A 23,083-nucleotide genomic window follows, 5' to 3' on the forward strand; every position below is an offset into this window, starting at 1 on the left:
GAAATTTTAATATCTATTTTAAATTGAATTACCATGTTAGGTTGTCAAGACTTGATTTGCATCGCACACAATCGTTTTGAGACTTGTAAGATTGTGAGAGGTGTTGAGTGCCATGGTCATTAGCAATCAATAGAGTGTGTAGAGGTAGACAAATTCGTAGAAGGCCCAAATGGTCAAATCATTGGTCCTAGATGATGAATGGTGGGCTTGTTTGGACTATATCTTGAGTTTCATCGAGCCCATCATGGGTATGACTAAAGTTGCTAATATAGATTGATCATGTTTGGGAGAAATCTATGATGACATGAACTTCACGATAGAAAAAATGGAGGCCATGATAGAAAAGAAGGAGAAAGACCCCAAAGAAATAATTTTCCTAAAGGTAAAAATATCATTTTGACCCTTGGAACAAGATAACCAAATCCTCAGATCTTCTTGCATATGAATTATCTCTCAAATGTTACATGATGGAGATGCTTTGTTTGCCTAGAAGAATGTCAGCATATAGGGAGAATGAAGTTGCTAAAACTTAAGGGTACAAGAAAACATTTTGAAAATGCTTCTTAGATCAGTAAGTGGTGGATAATGTTAGGATAGAGTTTGGTATGTTCATCTTGTCATAAGATCATAGTATTTGCACTCTCTAAGACAAATACAATATGGGTGCTCATACATGGTTGTACCTCCATGGGAAAAGTCATATGTTCCTTAGCCTTTGGCAATTCAAATTCTATAATAGGTGCTCATACTTTCTTTCCAATTTTATCAAGTTGTTAGTTTTTCTTCAACTGAGCAGAATTGAGTATATCCTTCTTTATCCACTTAAACACAACTAGCCCTCTGCCAAAGAAGTAGAAGATTTGTTCTATGTCGACTCCAACTTGTGCTTTCTATCACATAAGGAAGTTAACTACAAGCAAGGGGCAACAAAGAATTGGGAGATAACCCCTAAGTGTGTCAACTTGGATGCTTCTATTCTAGACCTCGCTAAAGTCACTTTAGATGATGATAAAGCTCCCACACATGATGTAGCTTGTGGGAGTGTTACTACTGTTGCTTGTGGTTCAAAGAGAGTTGAACTAATTGATGACTTAGACCTAGAAACTTTCTATAGAGAGAAAGATACATATTTTTGAATGAATTTAGTTTTAGCATTTACAAAATTTGAATGATTGGACATATATGATATAACATTGAATCATTGATTATGATTATCTTTATCAGTATCAAGTATAGTGTATATGTATGTATGTATGTATCCGCATAAATCGAGTGACAATCACACGACCACTCGATCCGTGTAAGGACATAAACACCTTTATTGACTCTTACAAATGTACATAGCTGCCACCATTATTCCTATCCAAATTTATCTCGGGAGGAAAGAATTTGCCTTGTCATTTTCTAAAATAGCTTCAATGCCATTCTGAACAGCACTAGAATCAGTAATTTGACTGTCCTCTATGCCAATCGCCACCTTGGACAATAAATCGGCAGCCTGGTTTGCCTCTCGGTATACATTTGATAGAGTATAGTCCAAATTGTTGAGAATCTCCTTTATTGCCTTGATCCATGGATCAAACTTCCAGTTTATTCCGTAGTTCGAGATGATGGACTCAACAACAAACTTTGAATCCCCTTTGATATCTATATTATTAAGACCCAACTTATTGCACCACCTGAGACCTTCATACAAAGCCCGAAACTTAGCATCATTGTTCATTCCAGCTTGTAAGTTGATGGCCCCAGCCACAGAGCATCTCCAACATTATTTCTTATAATAAACCCACACCCCAAGCGACCAGGATTACAGCAAGACGCTCCATCAAAATTGAGCTTTAGTTTGCCAGAAGGGGGCATCAACCATTTTACAGTAGACTGGTCTGTTCTTTGTTTTATGATATCTCCTTTTGGTTTAATAGTGTGTGGCCATGCCTTGGATAGCCTTTCATCCCAGGCCGAGTAGAATTTGCATTTCTTATTAGCAGCAATCATGTTCTGGTATTTGCATATACCGATTTCCATCTTCAAAATTACAGTCTCCACGCTGGATTCCAAGTCTTTAAAGATACGAGCATTCCGCTTCCTCCATAAATGCCAGATGATCATGGCAGGAACCAAGTACCAAAGCCCACTCCACAGAGATCCATTTTCGAGTGTTGGCCAACATCGAAAGAGATCCTTAACAGTACTAGGGAGTGGACCCAACCAGCCGAGGTTCTCTTGCATATGTTTCCAGCACTGATTTGCGAATTTGCACTGTTAGATGTGATCTAGTGATTCTTCCCCATTTCTACACAAAGGGCATCGGAATAGACCACAAAACCCAAGTTTCTCCAATCTGCCCCCAGTGAGCACCTTCCTTTTCATGACCAACCAAGCGAAGGCCCCAGCCTTAGGCAGAATGTTCTTATTCTAGACCAAATTGACCAGCCAATTGCATTCTTCCTTGTCAATTTTGGAGACTTTATATCCCAACTTTGCTGAATACTCGCCCGATTTTGCAGCACACTAGACAATCGAGTCTTCTTCATTATTAATCAGCACCAACTTTTTTTTCTAAAATCTCCAAAAGCTTCTTCTTCATGTCTTCATTCAGAAATTCAAAATCCTTTCATTTCCATTTTAGGCCAGACATGTCCATTTCTTGAGTTAAGTAATCCCGGACTCATGTACCGTAGACCGGTTCCACCAGATGTTTAGCATCTTGTAAACCATCTATGGTTGTAAGAGATTTGAAACCATTTCACGAGACCTCCCAGAAGCTCGCACTACACCCATTTCCCACCTTTGAGGACAAGTGGCTAGTGGTTACAGGCCTACATTTGCACATGAAGTTCCAAATTGATGATCCCTTAGGTGGATTTGCAATTGTTAGTATTCTTGACTGAGTATCTGAGTCCAAATATTTATGTTAGAGGAGCTTACACCACAATGCCCCAGGACTTTTAAACATTCTCCAAATGAGCTTAGCTCCTAGAGTTCTGTTTTGATACATTATGTCGCGAATGGCCAGCCCTCTAGCCTTTTTCTCTTTAGTAACATAGCTCCATGCAACCAGTGGAATCTTCCGAACATCATTTGCCCCTTCCCAAAGAAAACGCCTCTGCTGAGCGGTAAGCTTCTTTGCCATACTGGAAGTAATCTCAACACATGACAACATATATATTGGAATGCCAGATAAGATAAATTTGAGCATCATAATCCTACCAGGCATGGTCAACCACCTGCCTCTCCAACAAGATGTCTTCTTCTCACATTTTTCCATAATTTCTTTCCACAACCCATCACTTGTGGATCCACAAAAAGAAGAATGCCCAAATATGTGGTCGGGAGACGTTCAATTTGAAATTTCAGAACCCTTGATATCCTTCTCTGAATTGCATTCCCTGTGTTGAAAAAATAGATTCTAGACTTCTCATTTATAATCTGCCCCAAATCCTTCGAGTATTCATCTAGAACCCGTTTGATAGCTATGGCCTTCTCTACCGTAGCTTTACCCATGAGCAGAGTGTCATCAATGAAAAGTTGATGGGTGAAAGATGGGAGGTCATTCACCACCTTTACTCCAAACTGTCGTCCTTCAGTAGCAGTAGCCTTGAGTAAGTGGCTAAGGGCATCGACCATTATAACAAACATAAATGGTGACAATGGATCACCCTGGCGCAGGCCATTTGCCCCTTCAAAGAAGGCATATGGCTGACCATTGATCAGAATGGAATATCTCATTGTGGAAATGCACGCATATACCCATTCGAGCCATTCCTGAGAAAATCCTAGTTGTCTCATTACTTTCAGAAGAAAATTCCATTTAACTTTATCATACGCTTTACTCACATCTAGTTTCAACAACATACTCCTCATACCTGATTTTTTAATTGAATGAAGGATCTCATGGGTGATGATTATCCCATCCGTGATATTCCTTCCTGATACAAATACACTCTGCTCTTGCGTTATGACTTCCGATAGGATCCGCTTTAAACGATTTGCCATAACTTTAGACACAATTTTGTAAATTGTGTTACAAAGCGAGATCGGCCTGTAGTCCAAGAAAGTAGAACAGTTTGAACATTTAGGGATAAGGGCAATGTTAGTGTTATTCAGATCCTTCAAAAAAGTACATTTCCGCCTTGATTCTTCAACTAATTTAGTGTTATCATCCTTCACAAATGGCCAACATTTCTGATAGAAAAGGGTAGTGAAGCCATCAGGCCCGTGTGCTTATCTGGGTTCATTTGAAAGAGTGCACATCTGACTTCCTGCTTAGTAATTTTAGCGTATAACATGCGATTATCTGCCTCCGAGATTTTAGACAGGATATGTTGTAGACATTCCATGTTAATCCTTTCGGAAGCATTTTCGCCCCCTAGGAGACTCTTAAAATAGGCAACCCCCAAATTTTGGATTTCATTTGGATCAGACGTCTAGCTATCATTTGTAGTTTTAATTTGATTGATCTTGTTCCATGATCTTTTAAGTTTGGTTGTATTGTGGAAGAAAGTCGTGTTGTTGTTGCCTTCAAGGAGCCAGGTTTCCCTGGATTTAGATCACCAATAGCACTCCTCACTTGCTAGGACTTCTTTATATTCTACTAACTGTTGGTTGAAAATTTTGTACACCTGGGGGATGTGCAAAATTCTGGTTTCAGCCACAGTGTGTGAGTATGATACTCTCCTAATTTAGGAAACGCTCCCCCTATCTAGAAACTAAACTAATCTAATATGGGTGAGACAACAATCTTTCTTCTTCTTTCAAGAAAAACTATACTCTTTTCTCTTCATAGAAAAGCAATAGCAATTGGAAATAAATAACAACAAATACAGAAATGAGACTTTTTGTAGAATTTTTGGAACATAAAGGGAAGCAAAGTTTCCAGGAAGGCACAAAGACCTCCGTCACTTCCCCGGGACAGGAAAACAAAAAACTCGCTCAAAGTCTTCAACTATCTATTCTCCTATCAACTTGTTTAGATGATTTTCTGCTAACTAAGCACAATTTGTAGTAGCTCAAAGTCTAACTACATGATGCACTACACCTTACATGCACAAGTCTTAAAAATAGAAGCAACACAAAGTCTACAAGCTATCTTCCCACCTGAGCTTTCCACACTAGCTTCAAATATGATAAGCAACTCAAAGTTTGCAAGACCAAATCTGAAAACCAAACATATAACTCTAAATACAATTAGCAACTCAAAGTCTGCAAGATTGCATTTAAATCCCTCTTGAATAATAGAACAAAACTCACAATCAACTCCAGAAAATGTCGTCACATAACAATTTGAATTGGCACAAAGTCTCAACACAACTTGCCTCTTTTATTGAAAGCAATTTTATTTACATCTAAGCTCAAAGTCTTAGAGTGCACATACAATCTGGCAGAATTTTGATGTATTGCCAAAATATATATATTACAATAGATCCCCTCAAGAATTAATAGGAGAGGAGGCTTGAGAAAAAGGTGGGAGGATCCCAACTAACTTGAGAAATTCTCTCAACCACCATGACTTATTCCAACTACAGTCCTAATACAACTCAACTTGTAGTTGCTTTACATGTAATTACATTTTACAAAATGCAAGTAAAAGTGACACTTGCAATTACATTTTTTGACATTACATGTAACTTGTCAAAACAAAATTACAAATGCATAATTGAAATTATTCTATGTGTCTGAAGACACGACTCTAACTACATCATCCTTTGTCTGTGATGATCTTCATGCTACTACAAGATGTTAGAACTTGAAGTATTCTAGATTGGTGAAGACATCTTGAATCGGAACAAGAACTTGCACCCTTGATAGTCTTTGTCTTTCGACAATGAACTTCAATCTTAGTTTCTTGCTTGGGGTAGCACCATTCATTCAGGAGGGAAAGGGCTGCCTTCCTCTTTTCATGTCATGACCATCTCTGTCTTGAAAGCATTCTATGCTCTCAACCATGAATTTTTGTTGTATCTCTTCTTTCTATCATCCTCCAATCTTGGAATCTACTTGCAAAATGAGGCCCATGCCTTAATCCATTGATTTGGTAGGTCGTGTGTGCAAACAGGATTGACAAGGGAAGGGATAAATTGATGCAAAAATGGGCTCACAAGTAAATTTTGGGTTATGGAAATTGCATTACATGTGTGGTAAAACAAGAGCATTAACTTGCAATTGTGGAGAATAAACATGCAACTTCATATGTGTAATGGATAACTACAAGTTTGCACTTGTAATTGGACCTTAGAGACTCATTTTCAAGTGTTTTTTTAGTGCATTTTACACAAATTTCGGGTTTTGGAAGGCTGACTGCAAGTGAAGACACAACTGCAATCGGGTTTTAAAAATTCCAACTGCAAGTAGACTTTAAATGGGAAAAATGAATGAATGTGAAATGAATGGATGAAATGGCAAGAAAGGGATTTTGACATGAGGGAAAAAGATGGAAAGGATGATTTTGACTGGTAATGGCAAACTTTATGTGACCATGGATAGATATTAAGAGGGACATTCTCATCTTGGCAATTTGGAAAATGGGAAAAACACTCAACATTGTAATTTTTGTAAAAAGAAGGTTAACTCTTTTTACCAAAGGGAAGGACAACATAACCAAAGCTACTTGTAATCGGGTTTTGAAATTCCGAATACAAGTAGAAATGAAAAGGGGGAAAATCTTGCACATTCACAAATTGCTTTGCAAATAGCTTATCAATTTGGAGAAGATCTTGAAGAAACCCGAAATTTGAGCAAGAGCAAATGCCCTAGATCAAAGCAAATGGACTCGAAAGAAACCAAAATGCTCTTTAAATAGGTAAGGAAGCCACCACATTATGATTGCAACCAACAAACCAAATTGGTTTTGTCTTCAAATCTTCCCACTAAAAACGGCTTGGAGGAAGAAAGATACTTGATCTCAAACACTCATCAATGGGGGACGTGTTGCAAATGTGGCAAGAAGGAGATTCATGCCCCCAAAACGTGGCAACACCCAACAAAGACATCTTCCAAAAACGTCTATAAAAACGCCTTCTATAATGCAAAACGTGTTTGCCCAATCCATTTTTGATGAAAAACGTGGCAACAAACATTAATCTCCAACGATTTTGCATGCATATTGGACGGATTAAGTGGAGAAACGCCATAAGATACGGATTTGGACGAACAAATGTGCAGATCGGGTTCTTCGTTTGCAACTATAAGCAAAATGTGCCCTCCAAAAGATGCATTCGGGTTTCTAAAACCCCTTTACAAGTTTTAAATTACATCATTTTTTCCTTCATTTGGGCAAATTCGGGTTTTAAAGGAAGAGCAAAACAACTTGTAATAGGGAAATAAAATCCCCATTACAAGTTTTAAAAACATAAAGGAACAAAAAGACTTGTAATAGGGAAATAAAATCCCCTTTACAAGTTAAAAATGACTTAAAGGACATAAAACATGTAATAGGGAAATAAAAACCCTATTACATCTAAAAATCACTTAAGTAGGAACTTTTAAAAGAAATTACAAGTTCTCATTAAACTTGTAATTTTAAATTCCCTTGCAATTTGTCTAAAAAGTTCCTACAATGACTTAAAAGACATGAAAAAGCAAGGGGGAAATAAAAAGTAAGTTACAAGTGACAAGTTTTAAATAAAGTGCACTTGTAATTGTTTTAAAATTTCCCTACAACACTATAAAAGAAGAGAAAAATAAAACTTGCAATCAAAGGAAAATTTCCCACCTGCAGTCAGGAAGAAAAAACCCGAAATTGAAGGAAAGACATAGCAAACGAACTCGAAACACGATGAAATTTGAAATGTGGATCAAGGATGGACCGAAGATCAGTCGAGTTCACTAAGGAGCAAAAGTTTTGCCTCGGAAAGCATGCCTTAAGAGTAAAATCTTCAACATGCAGTGATTGCTCTGAAACCCGAAATTGCACAAAAGGCTAGAAAAGAGAAGACCAAACTCACCAAAATTTGGACAATGATGGCAAAGACACCCCGCAATGATTTGACACTAACAAATGTGAGTTTTGCACCTCGTAAAACATGCCCTAGAGACAAAAATGACACATTTTGAGCAAATTTTTTGTAAGGATTGTCACATTTTATAAAATTCAAAAATGAGGACAACACTAACAAACACTTCTCTTCTTCAAATTCTTTTATTGTCATTCCACTTCGAATATCTTTATTGATGAGCTCTTCCATTTCCTATTCAATCTTTTCTTTTTCTACAAAAACATTCTGAAAAACTTTTTTGTTCTAGATTTTCAGATTTTCCTTTATCAATCTTTATCTCTTGCTAAATTTAAACATTTCCGTACCCAAGTAGATGTCCGAATCCACCCACCACTGCTTTAGTTTATCCACGATTTCCTCATTTCTTAGCCACATTTTTTCGAATCGGAATTGAGAGTGTTGTGGTATTTACACTTCCTCAATTGTTATTTCCATAGGAAAGTGGTCCGATATTGGAATTGGACAAATCCATGAAGTTGGCATCTGACTGGAAGTCATCCAATTGTTGGATATAAAAAAATGGTCTAGTCTCTCAGAAATATTTGTGAAGCCAACATGTTTGTTGTTCCAGGTAAAGGTTCCATTGGTTGGTTCAACTTCCATTAACTAATTGGTTTGAACAAAGCTTCTAAAATCCAATTGTTATTGACCGATCCTAGTTAGGCCTCCAAACTTATCAAAATTTGATAGAATCGTGTTAAAATCTCCTGCCACCATGTATTTATCACCATTTTTTGGAAATAGCCTGGATAACAATTCCCATAGTATTCTTTTCTCTTTTGTTTTGACAGGGCCATAAATATTGAAGACAATAAATTTTATGTTCAAGGATAAGCTAATGACCACCCCAAACATCCTGTTCTGGGTAGACATAATGTCATCAACTTTCACCTTGTTATCCCTCCATAGGATACCCAGACCACCAGAGGCTCCCCGTGCTTCGCTAAAAGTTCCATTCCATCCTTTGAAAGATTGCATCAAAGAGTTGCTTCCATTCCAAGAGAGTTTTGATTCCTGAATAAGAACAATTTCACATAATAGGTTGTTCAGTTAATGCCTGAACATGCATTTTCTGTTAGGTCCCTAACATTCCATGTGATAATCTTCATTGCCCTCTAAGGGAGGCAACTACTCCCTTGGATATAGTGAGGTATGATTCAATGGATTATTGTTCTTTTACTTGTGCCTCTTCCTCCCGCTTCTTTCTGTTAGTTTTCCTACCAGTCCGCTTCCTTGTAGGTTCGGATTTTAAAATTGTGGCCATAGACTGCGAGATTGCCCTAGGCTCAACAATGTCAAGTTCATTTGCACCCATGTCGTGATAGCGTCCATCTACAAGGATATTAAGATCTTTAAAGGGATTTACCTCTACCTCCCATTCCTTTGGGAAGAAAACCCGATCTCAGGGGACTTGAAACCTTCGCCTTTATTCTGATGCACATCTGTCTTCTCATAATCAGCCTTGTGGAATGGGATTATTGCCAATGACTCCATCTCTATCCTATCCCCCCCATTATTCCTTGGGAGAAGCTTTGGCATGGATGAAATATCGCGGGTATCATTGGGTTTTGCCGCAACATCCTTCTTTGGAGTCCATCGTTTCGGAACAGGGACATGGCAAGATGCTTCATTGTGTTTACGACTTTGGCACCTCAAACAAAAAAAATTCTCTTTCTCAATTTCCAGGTCTTGGGTCCATTCACCAAAAGAGGATAATAATTGAATTTCCTTTGGGAGTGAGTATATTGCTAGGATTTTAACCCTAGCATATCGGGCAGAGTCATCGTTCCCCATGTTGATTTCCACCAATCTTCCAAGGGAATCCCCAATTCTTCCCAAGACCTCTTCCGACTGGATTCAAAAGGAAGATTGTACATCCGAACCCAGATTGGTGAATCAAAAGGATTCACATTATTGGGGTTAAAGCCTGGAATCTAGTTTTGAATGTAAATTGCCTGCTCCCCATATCTCCATAGTTTTTGCTTGAGAATTTCCTCTTTGGCACTAATCGAATTGAGATCCACCAGAAAAAGCTGTTTTGGCAAGAAATACAATTCTATCTTCTCACCGCCCCAGTTTTCTTTCACCCACCTTTATATTTCTTCTCTTGTTCGGTGCCTTCCAAGGATGCAGGCAATAATTGCCGTCTTTGCCATGCTACGAATGTCTTCGTCTACAACATCGGCTACTTAAACCTTGCGAACTATCCTTCGCCTTCTATAATTTTGCGAAATTTGGTAGAGCCATTTTCTATATCTCTCTCTCTCTCTCTCTCTCTCTATATATATATATATAGATACACACACATAGATATACATACATACATACATACATACATATACACATAGATATACATACATACATAAATATACATACATATGTGTGTGTGTGTGTGTGTATACACATACACATACATATAGACATATATGTGTATGTGTACGTGTATGTGTATGTATATATATATGTATGTATATGTATGTATGTCTATCTATAATATGTATATATACTCTGGGAGTTCAAAATCAATATGGTACAATTATGGTTATTTTACTTATCAATGATACTGCAATAGCAAAAAGTACTTATACATACACACTCACATAGATACACACACACACACATACACATATACATATACAGACATATACACACACACACACACATACACATATACATATACAGACATATACACACACACACGTGTGCATGAATATCAATGATACTGTAATAAGACGTACTTATATATATGTGTATGTGTGTACACATGTACACACACATATAAGCACGGCATGTATACAATTGGATATAGAATTGCGAACCTAATTGATCAAATATATGCCAAGATGGTTTGTATTATGGTAGCATTAATTAGAACTGGGATATACTTGGCAAACCAAAGTATAAATGGATTTCAATTTTTTTGTTTGTTCGGAAAAAGGCTCAATTAATTTTTATTTTCTACTTTTTAAATACTGAAGAATGATATTGAAATGAAATGGCATGCTTACTCAGGTTGAGAGCATTGCATTATATTATTCGTCATATGCTAAAAGTAAAAAGTAATATAAATATTAAAAATAGATGGAAATTAGAACATGCTAACTACAATTACTAGTTACAAAGAAATGATCAAGTCACAAACAAATATTGAACTTCATCATGTACACTGAACATGATAATGAACTTGCTTTTCCTATTAGCATTTTCAAATTTCTGCCGGTGATCAATATCAGCTGTATGCCGTGTTGTGGAGCTATTTACAACTCCCCGCACTTAAGCTGAAACTGGCTTTTGAGTTTTGCTTTCCATGCAAGATAATGGTTACCCTCCAATTGTTCTGAGTGTGGCAACAAATTCCTTGAAGCAGTGCTTGCTATGATATTATCTCAATATTCCCTGTAAAAAAATAAAATAAAGAACTCCTTAAGCTATGCAAATAAGTCTTATAATAGACTAAAATAATTTAAAATTAACACAATTTTCCAAATTATGTGTTTGAAATGACAATAGTTAGGAGTCTGGTGACAGAAAATTCAGAGCAATGCTTGCCCTGATACCAGCTCAACATTTCCAGTATAAAAAGAACTCCTTAACCTTTGCTTCTTATAAAAGGCTTATAGTTATTATAAATCAACACAAGATTCCAAAATGTTTTTTTCAAACAACACCATATATTTTTTGAAAAATTTATTAATCACTTTTCTTTTCTGTTAGAGCCCTGCAGGAGTTTCCAGGAAAAAAATTTAAAACTTCCAAACCTGGGTAGACCTGCTTTTTAGGTTTAAACCGGGTCAACCTGATTTTATTAAAAACAGTGAAATATTCATGTATTGAAAGTTGAAACCCTAGAAATTGTCATTTTGCTCACAATTAGCCTTTGCAGCATTCAAATAGCAGAATGGTGAAAGAGAGACATGCTGAGCAGAAAGACAAGAATTTTGAGTTCATTGGCAAGTCTTGAAAAGCAAGAACACCTGATTAGTAGACGAAGTTCTGAAAAATTGCGTTGGAATGAAGGTGTTTATTGGCAAACATATGGAAGTCATATGACCAGCGGGTTGAAGTCAGAAGTGTTTAAATTGCCTGGCACAACAGAGACTGCCAGTATGAAGTATTCCTTAGGCATGGATGTTGAATGATGGTTAAGACACAAATTTTGTGCAAATAGCATGGGCCATGCCAGACAGAAACTCACATTTCATGCCCACATTTCATTCAAGCTAGCATATCGCATATAAATTGTGCCCCAAGCTGCCTCTGCTAGCCAGAGACCTTTAATGGTAACCATGAGTATTTAAAGCCAGAGTCATTCAAATTGTGGCCTTTGCAAGTTTGATCTGGTAAAAGATTTAAAATTGTGCAACTTGGATAGTTTCTCTGACCATGTCTGGTGAATTCATGTGAATGACAAGTCTAGGTTGGTATGATGGAGTTTGAGCCTAGCATGATCAGTCAATATGTTTCAAGGTAAAATCAGAGATGGATTCATAACATTTAAGAGGATCCAGCAGTATTTGAATCACAGGGGACATTCATGCATGAAGTTGCTAATAATAGCAATAGCTACTCCTTTATTTTATTAGCTGTTTAAGTTAGGTATGTTTTAATTATTTTTACTTTCAAGCTTTTCAACATCTTTTAAGAGTTTTTCTCTAAAACATTACTTTTTGTGATAAATCATTATTATTTTGAAATCCCAATAAAGATCTCTCTAGATATTTTGAACAATGTTAGAAGATTCGTGTGGACTCGCCAAGTCTTGTAGGCCAAACTTGGCCATAATTGAGAAAGAAAATGTTAAAAAAGATAATTAAAAAAATGTTATTTTGACATTTTAGTTACTTAAAGAAAAACCTTACAACCTTTCAATGCTTGTTTGGTTTATGACATACCCATCTAGGATCTCCAAAAAAAAATGAAAATGGTGTGCACCGTGTGGTTTTGAAAATGGTGTGCATTGCCCCTTGACCCTCTTGGGGGCATCATCCTAAAAACCCCATCAAACTATATGGCTATTCAAGTAATAGACCAATAATGAGTGATGATCACAAAATTTACAAAATACATATCCTCTGTCGCAAGTCTTTGCTTCTTAAAAGTCAAAGCCACAAACAGGGGTTATCTTGTTTCATACATTGGAAAACTTGTTTAATATACATGGATTGCTATAGACAAAGTTGGCATGCTACTGTCATCATATTGTCAAATACGAGTTGAGTAATAGTTGGTAGGAAATACCATTTGCTCTAATGTAAAAATATATCAATCATGCCCTACAGGTAACTCATAGAACAATCTCATCTATTAGTATCTCAACTAAGGTCAAACTAGAATATACTAGTTCTCTTTTTACTTAACGGTTCATCTTTGTTAATGAATTTGACAACAAAAAATGTAGTCTTGAAGGATATAGGAAAACTTTAATAATAAATCCCTCACTTGAATAAATACACAGTGAGGTGTTTCTTTATTAACTCATGTTAATTTGTATATATAAAGAACATCATAATTTTTATTCAATTACCAATGCTCGCAAATGTTCTATATTGTCTATGATGAATGCTTTATCAATGTTATCATATGAATATTTGAAAAAAACATGCAGTCTTGAAGGATTTAAGAAAATGTTGATAATAAATCCCTCACTTGAATGTATACACCAGTTAGGCACATCTTTATTCACTCATGCTAATTTGTATATATAAATAACATAATTCCTTTTCAATTACCCATGCCCACAAAGGCTGTACAATGTCTATGAGAAATGCTTTATCAATGTTATATGAATATTTGGAATTTCCTTATAATTTAAAAATTCCCTTATTTTTTAATAGTTGTCCCCTGCCATTCTCTAAAAAATGGCCAAAAAAACCCCATACTAAAAACATGTCTCAATGTCCCTTCTTGTCCCTGTCTTGAAAACTTGGAGGAGCAGAAACACTTAAAACACTTAAATCATCTCTTACACCCTAAAAACACATTCATTTTGTTTTCAAACACAAGGAATGAAAAACTAGTTTATGAGCAAAAAATATAGGCCATTGGAGAGAAATTAACACATTGGTTGAGTAAGAAACAGTGATTGGAGATCATTTGTATCTTGCTTGGGTTGGCAATCCTGTCTTCAACAATGAGGACCTTGCATGGGTTGATCAAGTGGATTGAGAGGTATAGGCAATAGCCATGGCAAAGGAAGATAGACCATGAGGAGATCCCTTGGATGTTGGTGTCACTGAGATAGAGGTAGATATCATGGCTGCATCATCATCTAGGACCTATCTTTGTATCTTAGACAGTAGCGCATGACTTGCCATGATGTTTGGATGAGTGATACAGGCTCCTTTCAGCCATAGATATATTCTTAGTTTTGATATTTGTTTTGAGCCATGGATTTCATAATCATGATATTTGTATACATTTGACAATATTTATAATTTTCAATTTATATATCTAACAATGTTGTTTCCTTCAACTAAAATTTAAAATTCATTTTTATGCTCATGTGATTGATTTGTACTTGTGTACGTGGTCAAAGTAGCTTTTGTTTGATTATTTTATTGTGTCTTTAAAGTTTATTTATTAAAGGGTGCATGAAACAAGTTATAAATCCTTAAAAATCTCTATATTTAATTTTTAATTTGCTAAGTCTTTGCCGAGTCTGGGTACCAAGTTCGAGGTGGAGTCAAAAATCAGTTTGCCAAGTCTGAGGCATGTTTGAGTCTTGTATGTATGATTCTGAATGGTGGTTTAAGCTACGATGCCTGTTCTATTCAAGTTGGTTCACATATGTTTGTATTTTCATTTATTAAATTGAAATTGTGTGATGTTGCCAAGCTTTGTAACGATTTCATTTAAACCTTGAAGACCGAAGTGGTAGTCTTGAATATGGTTTAGCTGTTTGATTTATGGGATCTTGTGTCATTTATGTGCTGTTATTACCAACTCTTGTTTGCATTTGAATGTTAGTTTTATATTTAACCAGGAGGAAGGTGTTGATGTTGTGTTTAGATTAGCTGTTTCATCCTTAAAATCTATATAATCTTGCTTACAAGGCATGACTATTAAAAGTTTTTGTTGTTTACTATGAGACAAAAACATAGCTAGTAGTCATTTCATTAATGTAGAACCCCAATAAGATACTGTATAGCGCTGGTATTTATACACCTTGTCTATACTTTGGCATCAAGGGTCAGTTTAGCTTAATGTTTAGATTCAGCTTAGATCTTAGGGTGTTTCCCTGAACAATTTGAAGAGAGGTTTACGGACTGAGCATGCAAAATGGAATTTGAGCTTCTCATTGATTTTATGCAAGAGAAGCACTGCACTGTTGCACTTAAAAGCTGATGCTATTCCAATAATCACAACATAACCTTTTAGAGAGTTACTTATGGACCAATCTTGCAGAGGCCACTTGATTGCTATTCTCTTCCTCTATGAGCCACATCAGTGTGCGCAAGAGTGCCACGTTGGAGAGGGAAAATAAAATGGGCCATCTATTTAAACAAATTAAATTGTCTGTGGGATATTTCACTCAGCAGTAAGGATTGCACCAGTAAGCATTTATTGCTCCTAAGGACATAGTAGGTTTATCAAAGCACCAACTAGTGGGTTTTGGCATGCAGTCAGACTTATCGTCCATGAGGTGCATTTTAAATGATTGTCTGCAAGTGTTTTGTACAAGTGTCTGTTGTGTTAGCAATGAGCTTCTGAGCTCCTCACACTGCACTGAAGAGCGATTGAATCCTACCAAGGGTATGGATTATGCCTACCATGCTATCATTTCTTTCCTTTCTAGAAATGATGTCAGAAATGCTGATCAGTCACAATCGATTCACCCAAACCTTAAATGGCGATCCTCCGGCAGACTGGCAAAAAGTTGATCATTCAAAGATTTATTATTTTATTTTACCCAAAAAGGGCACTCGGGTCTGTACTCATGTTCCAAAATTATTGCTCAATGTTCTGACTGAAAGTACAGGAAGGAGAGTTGGCTTTTTGTTTTAATTTTTCCTCCTTTGACACCAGATGTTGAAGTAATAGCTTTAATTAGAGTAGGAAACGTTTATACATCATATTGGTTGTTATGCACAATCAATATAGGTTTAGAATTCAACTAAATATAACACTATTTTTTGTAACTTCCCTAGCAAACACCATATGGGAGCGGAAGAGACAATATAGCCAATAATAAGCTAACAAACTAAATATTAACTATCAAAATATGATGCAATATCTATGCTCACACTGTGATGGAATATTCATGCTTACAAATAGATACTGACAATAACAGTAGCTGGAATGATGAAGAACTAGCCAATGTCGGACACAAATTTCATGTTTGTAAAATTCACGGGCTCTTTTTGTGAGAGGTTTGTAAAGAAAAATTGATAAGTAAACTAAATTTGTACCTTTATTACTATATGGAATTTCATCGATTTAGTTGTAGTACATGCACATCTAAAGATTTCCAGTCCATTAATTGCATTTTTCACTTCAATTAAACATCACCATAAGATAAATGTGTGCTATGGTAGAGCTTTGGCCATATCAATCAGAGGGTTGAAGACTATGAGAAGCTAAAATTAAAAATCAGGGTGACTATTGAGGGAATTTGATTAATTTCCTAAATTGGATCTTTGTTTTCACATTTGAAGGGTATACTAACAGAAAAAGAATCACTGGAAGAGGAAGTTGAGGATACAAAGGAGATTTTCGAAATGGGCTTAAGTGTATCTATTCAAAATGTGGAGGGAGAGTCGGTATGTGACTTTTTAACCACATTTCTTGTTGACTTGTTTGCACTGTATAAGCACAGCATGTTGGGCTTGTTGGTGTACATTGATACTTTCTTAATCAAAATAATGAAGTAAATCAGGATATTTTATGTTAAAGAAAATAAACAGTAAGGACTAGCCATCGCTCAATGCTGTAATGGTGTTTGCAAATTTAATGTACTCTTTTCTTCTCAAATTTATTTAACTCAAAAGTTAACAGTATTTAGTTATCTAATTTATTGCCGAAGGGGGTTTCATCAATATAACCAAATACATGTACAGGTTGTGATGATTTCATGTTTAATTTAACTGTAAACATCACCCTTTTGGAAGATCATTGGCTAGGATTAATGATTGAGTGGAGAATAGTGAGAAGATAAAATAAATCAAAAAGAGAAACAAAATGGACTGTATAAACTATTCTTTGATAAGCTGTTGGAAATGTAGTGGGAAAATGATTGTATGAGTATCATTAATAAATATCTAGATAGCTATAAGAACTTTTATCATTTCTAAACTTGCGTCATTATTCTCTTGCTTGAAGAGTCCTCCAAAAGAGCAAGTGAACATGGACGAGGAAGTTGAAACTTTGAAGGAGAATCTGGAAAAGGGAACAAAAGTATCTGTTGAAGAAGCTGAGGGAATGTTGGTACGTGCAATTCTGATTGCACTTTTTAAGTTTCTTTTGCTAGCATAATATAAACACAGCATTTGGTCTTTTTGGTTTGAAACATTCCTGTGAAACTGAAGTGAGTCAGTAAACATTTTGGTAACAGCAGTGGCAATGATGAGGAACAAAACATTGTTGAATCATGAATGCTGTTATCGTGTTCATAATTTTTTTAAATTTTGTGTACATTTCATTACATGTTTGTAATGATTAAATTAAAATTGAAGTTCTGGCATCAACACATAAGATTCTCTATCTGCAACTATTGCACTTTTCAACTCAATTCCTTCCTCCTGTAACACCCTGTGAAAAAACTCATTGAGGAATACCTCATAATATCCCTATCTGGTGTCTGAATTTTGTTTAAAATCTATCTCCATCTTTATGTTTAAGAGTGGAGGGCCCAAGCATTGATTTTATCAATTCTGCAGGGAGAGTAGTAATTGATAAGCTGCAAGAGATTTAAAGGGAAAATAATTGTTTGGGAAACAATAAGAAAAATAAGACTATTATGCAGGATGTAAAATTTTCTATTTAACTTGCCTCTTTGTTGGCCACCCTTTTGTTTCTAGGATTGTTTACTGTATTAATCTACTCATCTTCTATGCAATTTAATCATGTTCTGCCTGCTGATTTTGGAATTTTTTTATATTTTTGTAGTCGCTTTTGACTATATACCCTATTCTCCCCATTCTTTTTATCCATGATGGTTCTGGTGTGGTGGTTTTTGTAATACATACTCTTTTATAATAAATAGTTTTGTTGTATTTAAAACAAGAAATCCTCATAGAACTAAAAATAAAGTATGGATGAAAAAGTTGACAATGTGAAACAAAGTACCAAAATGATGGCATCCGTAGAAACATCTGAGGGAAAGTTGGTGGCTTCTGATTGCATTTTCTTGCCAACTTGTTTGCGGATTATTAGCATGGCATTTTGAGTTTGTTATTTTTAATAGTTGATTGTAAAATTCAAAATGCATTTAAAAAATTTAATTGTAATAACATCAATGGCAATTTTGATTAAAATACGATAATATCATCTTTTAACTAAGTTACCGGTTTGGGTTCGGGATTGGGTTCGAGATGCGAACCCAGTTCGTGGGTTTGGGCAATTTTTTTTTGCTTTTTGGGTTCATAGTTTGAGTTCGTCCGCACATGTGTGTGGTGTGTATATATATATATTATATGCTAATACTTTAAAAATGTACAAGACTAGAAATCTTTTTGCTGTGGATTTCATTGGTTAGGTCCCACAATATGCAAAGTCATTTTATACAACACCATATATAGGTTGCACAATTTTTTTCAATAAGGTTCAATTTTTTATTTGAAAAAGTTTGAGGAAAATCTCAAAGATGGCTTAGGATCAGGGTTATCAGATACACCACCCTCCTCCCTTAGTTCGCATACTACCATCTGTGACATATCTGGGTGAAAATTATATCCTACCATAGGCTAGGAACTTGTCCATTGTTTGGAAATTGATTTTGTGTCTTCAGGCCTTGCTCAAGTCACGAAAGATTTTGCAGAGTTTATTTGTTTTGTCATTGCATTGTTCAGTTCCCCTGTGCAAATGTGGACTGGGTTCACGCCTGGGTTCGCTCGGGTGTTACAAACCCACAGTGAACCCAGGGCCCCTGGGTGAACCTTGGTCGCACCCATTGCGAATCCAGTGCAAACCAGGACCCACGCAGACCTGGTCTGGGCTAGAGCCTTTGGACAGGCGAATCCGGTATCTCAGTCTTTTAATGCTAATATGTAAACCTTATATTAATAAAATTAAAAAATAGAAAAAAATTAGAAAAAACTGATTCAAATTAGTGTAATATAGGGTTTTAGATTCAAAATTGTGTAATTGACACATTTCACCTTGGCTTTTTTCCCATGTTTTATTCACGTTGGATGCATTTTACCCAGAGCGGTAATTTATTCAACTATCACTCACCAGGTTTGTAAACTATGAGAGAAATATTCTAGCTTCAATTCTCACAATTGGAAAGCAAAATTCTAGATGCAACTGATGCACTAGAACTTGTGTAATGTCCCCTTTTGTTTGCCCCTTGAAAATAATTAAATGATTTAAATAAGATGTCAAAAAAATAAATAAATTATAAGATGATTAATTTTAATTATTTAAAAGGGCCATTAAAATAATTAAATAAACTATTTTAATAAGTGACTTTATATTATGAAAATATATAAACAGGTCACTTTATCATTAAAAGGGATTAAAGTTATATTCTTTCTAGAAAGTTCCAGGAAAGACTATAAAAGGAAGATAGAGGGAGTCATTTGGTTACTGGTATGCTGGTTTATTATTTCTCTTGTATAGCTCCGAGAGCTTTTGACTTTCGGTTGAGAAGCCCTAGGATGGAAACCCTTGGGTTTAGGGGAATTGGATGAAAACCTAGTTCCAGTTGGAGGTTTCATTCAAGAATCTCATAGAAGGATTGACAGATTGGTTTAATCATATTTATGAAGTTTCTTATAGAGACAAATTTGCAGTGTGTTGGTTAATTGGAAAATAATTAATGGAGTTGAGTTATGGACACCTCTTTTAAATATTTTTGTTGCCGATAAAGTAAATAATCTAAAATGAATTTCTGACAAATAAGCTGTTTGGATGTAATCATTGGTTATAGTAATTATTTGTGGCAAATGAAGTCAAGTTGGGTGTAAGAGGTTTATTGTGGTTTGAATGGTTATATTCTATCATTTGATTGGCAGCACTATTATTTGGCAAATAATTATTCCTATTGGGGTTGAGGATTCTTTTCTTACGCTGAAGGCAAAATATTTTAGATGGCAAAGAATAGGAACTTGGGTGCATATTATTTATGGTGACAAGAATAAATCCTTTGAATAATTCCTTTGGCATGACTTGAAGACAAAGAAAACGTTTGGATATATTTATTTATTGTGTAGTGATTTTTTTACCTTTGAAATGAGTGGTTGAGAATAATGTATATGTTTCATTATTTGGCATGGCTTCGAAGGTAATGTCGGGTTACATTTCTAAAATTGTGAAGATTAAGGAAAACATTTTGGCATTTGAACAAAATAGCTACCCACTGTCACATCCCTATGTCAACTACCTACATGGTGGACAATGGTGGAATAAACTATACAAAATAAATGCAAACTTAATGAAATGGGACACCATACGTATAGGATGCTCGCTGGCACAATCTTTAAGAGGCATGGTTGTCCATCTAAGCACATAGATATTTAGTCAAAAGAGAGGAAGACATGACATTAGGAGATGAATTGTAATTATGAGGAGAGGGGTACACGTATGTAGGGGATGGCCAACCATTAATGAGGCATGGTGCTCATGTCTTTTACGTCATTCCATATGACAGATCTTGTGGAAAAGAAAAGAGGGTGTGACAGCTCTTAAAATTCCACGAATCCTCCATGATAAGGGATACAAGTTTGGATGAAAGGGAGAATATAGAAAACGACTTGAGAAGGAAGAGTATGGAGTGTGGACGGGAAGGAGAGGGGACGATCTGGAGGCTACGCAGAAGAGGAGAAGGTTGGATCAAGAGACAAATGGGTCATTGGTGATTTCCCAAGCAGATAGAAAGGTGATTATGGAATCGTGGATAGGACATAACAAATTGGGAAAAGAAAAAATACCTTTAGGGAAATGTATTTCCCAAGAATGTTGGGATTGCAAAATCGATTTGTTAGCAAGGCTTAGAAACTTTCTAGCATAGGCATACAAAGCCAAACCACATAGCAGTTCTTTGTGGACTCCCTACCTGTGATGGAAAGGTAGCCTGTGTGAGCTCATGGAAAGGTTATGGAAAATGTTGGGTGGAGAAGATCAATGACATGGTCATCCATAAAAGCAAAAGATAGAAAGAAAGACAAAGCATGAGGGAGAAGAGCAGTATAAACGTGGATAAAGGGCACATGAATGGAAGAGAGGGATATGTGAAGAAAGGAGGAGGAAGCTTGGATGTGAGGAGGATGAAGGTTACGGTGAAGAAGGGGAAAATGGCACTATTTTGGGGAGGAAAACACCATGCAACATGAGAGAAGAGGTGAAAACAAAGAGAAAGGGAAGGAGAAGAGGCTTACCAGGTGAGTGGAAGGCATTATGACTACCTAAACAGACATACATGAAGAAATAGTAAGTAAGAAAAGGATTTAGAAATGTTTGGAAGTATAGGTAGAAGATTTCCACACCTGCTTCGAAACTATCTTCATCAAGAGGTGAGTATTCATTCACCAATGCTTCACTTTTCTAAGATAGTACGTAATTCTATTTTATTCACTTTTTCAACAAAGAAAGGAATGGATCTATTCCGTTTTGATTTGTCTCAATGATGCATTATATATTTTCTCCTATTTATGAATTGCTTTCTTAATGAAATTTTGTCAGCAATCTAGATGCCATGTCTAAGTGTAGGTATTGCCCACATAAGAGATCTTTAATAATTTTGGGTTAGCTAAATATGCTGATCATATAACTATTGATTTTTAGTTGTGTGGTAAATACTCATTGCATGTCTATTTAAGATGGTACTAAGGAGGCTACTATTATGTTTGTAAATTTGGTATTATCCTATTGTAGACTATATGGCATGTTGAAACATCTTAGTGTATAATTCGTAATATGGCAACTAGATTTTCATAGAAAGGCTTTGTATTAAGGGAAGCATGTTGATCTCCTTTTTTGGAAAGTCCTTATGATCCTTGTGATGATGATCCTTACCAAATTTATTGAGTAAATCTCCATTAGGATGATCCCACAAATACATTATTCCCACTGTCTTGAGCATAACTTGGATATCGATTGGGACTAAACAAGTTGATTACTAACATCATATTTCTTCCTATAGCTGGATAATGCAATCAATTTATGTTGTTTATTTATCTTGAAGATAATGAAACTGAAGACTATGACCATAGCATATGATGCGGGGTTTTATTTATTACGTCTAAAGTTCAAGACTAGTGGATAAGTTTTAAACACAAGCTCCCTATATTTAGTAATTATATCGAGTACATGTTATGAAAGAGTTGATAATGACCTCATTAATATAACCAAATCTATATATTTGTACCGGAATATCACAGGATTTAAATAAGGAAACCATCCTTTAATGTAATGTAGTTGAAGTGGGGTTAAGAAACATTACTTGTAATATTTTTATTATCTTCTAATATCTTATTACTAATCATGAAGATCATAATCGAATGTAAGTGGCTAATGTGAATATTATACAGTTAAGAAACTATACTTAAACAAGAATTTGAAGTTGTACCAAAGGATAAATGAAATTAAAGGATTAGGATATTATTATTATCATTGGGTGTGATCTTGTTATGAAGATGATTTGACAAATACGATATTGCCATTATCATAAGGATGTCTTAGGTATCAATCACGCTTAAGCAGGTTTATAACTAGGACATTAAGAATATCATTACCCCTAGTATTGTGAAGTGTATACCTTTACTTGAAGATATGGCGAGCCCATGATATTGCTCATTGTCTTAGGACTCTAGGATTCAAACATTGATCATGCTTAATGCAAGTTTGTAAAGATTGATTGATATCTTTCAAGGTTCAAAAGTGTTTTATGCTATTTGGTTAGGATGATGTCATATATTATTGTGATACATGAT

General features: G+C 35.6%; 1 protein-coding gene across 16 annotated transcripts in view; it reads left to right on the forward strand.

The window, feature by feature from the left end:
* The window catches only part of LOC131034292 (nucleolin 2), a 158,855-nt gene that overhangs the window by 75,645 nt on the left and 60,127 nt on the right, over positions 1 to 23,083 (forward strand). For 12 of the 16 annotated variants that reach the window (XM_059218241.1, XM_059218245.1, XM_059218249.1 and 9 more), the window contains 2 exons: positions 16,649 to 16,753; positions 17,313 to 17,417. The exons of 2 other annotated variants lie outside the window; for them this stretch is intronic. In XM_059218241.1, the coding sequence (XP_059074224.1) occupies positions 16,649 to 16,753; positions 17,313 to 17,417 (210 nt within the window). The remainder of the gene's footprint in view (positions 1 to 16,648; positions 16,754 to 17,312; positions 17,418 to 23,083) is intronic. 2 more of the 16 variants (XM_059218247.1, XM_057965750.2) reach the window with 1 other exon arrangement.

Source organism: Cryptomeria japonica, chromosome 3, assembly GCF_030272615.1.
Source record: "Cryptomeria japonica chromosome 3, Sugi_1.0, whole genome shotgun sequence".
In the NCBI taxonomy this organism is placed as follows: domain Eukaryota; kingdom Viridiplantae; phylum Streptophyta; class Pinopsida; order Cupressales; family Cupressaceae; genus Cryptomeria; species Cryptomeria japonica.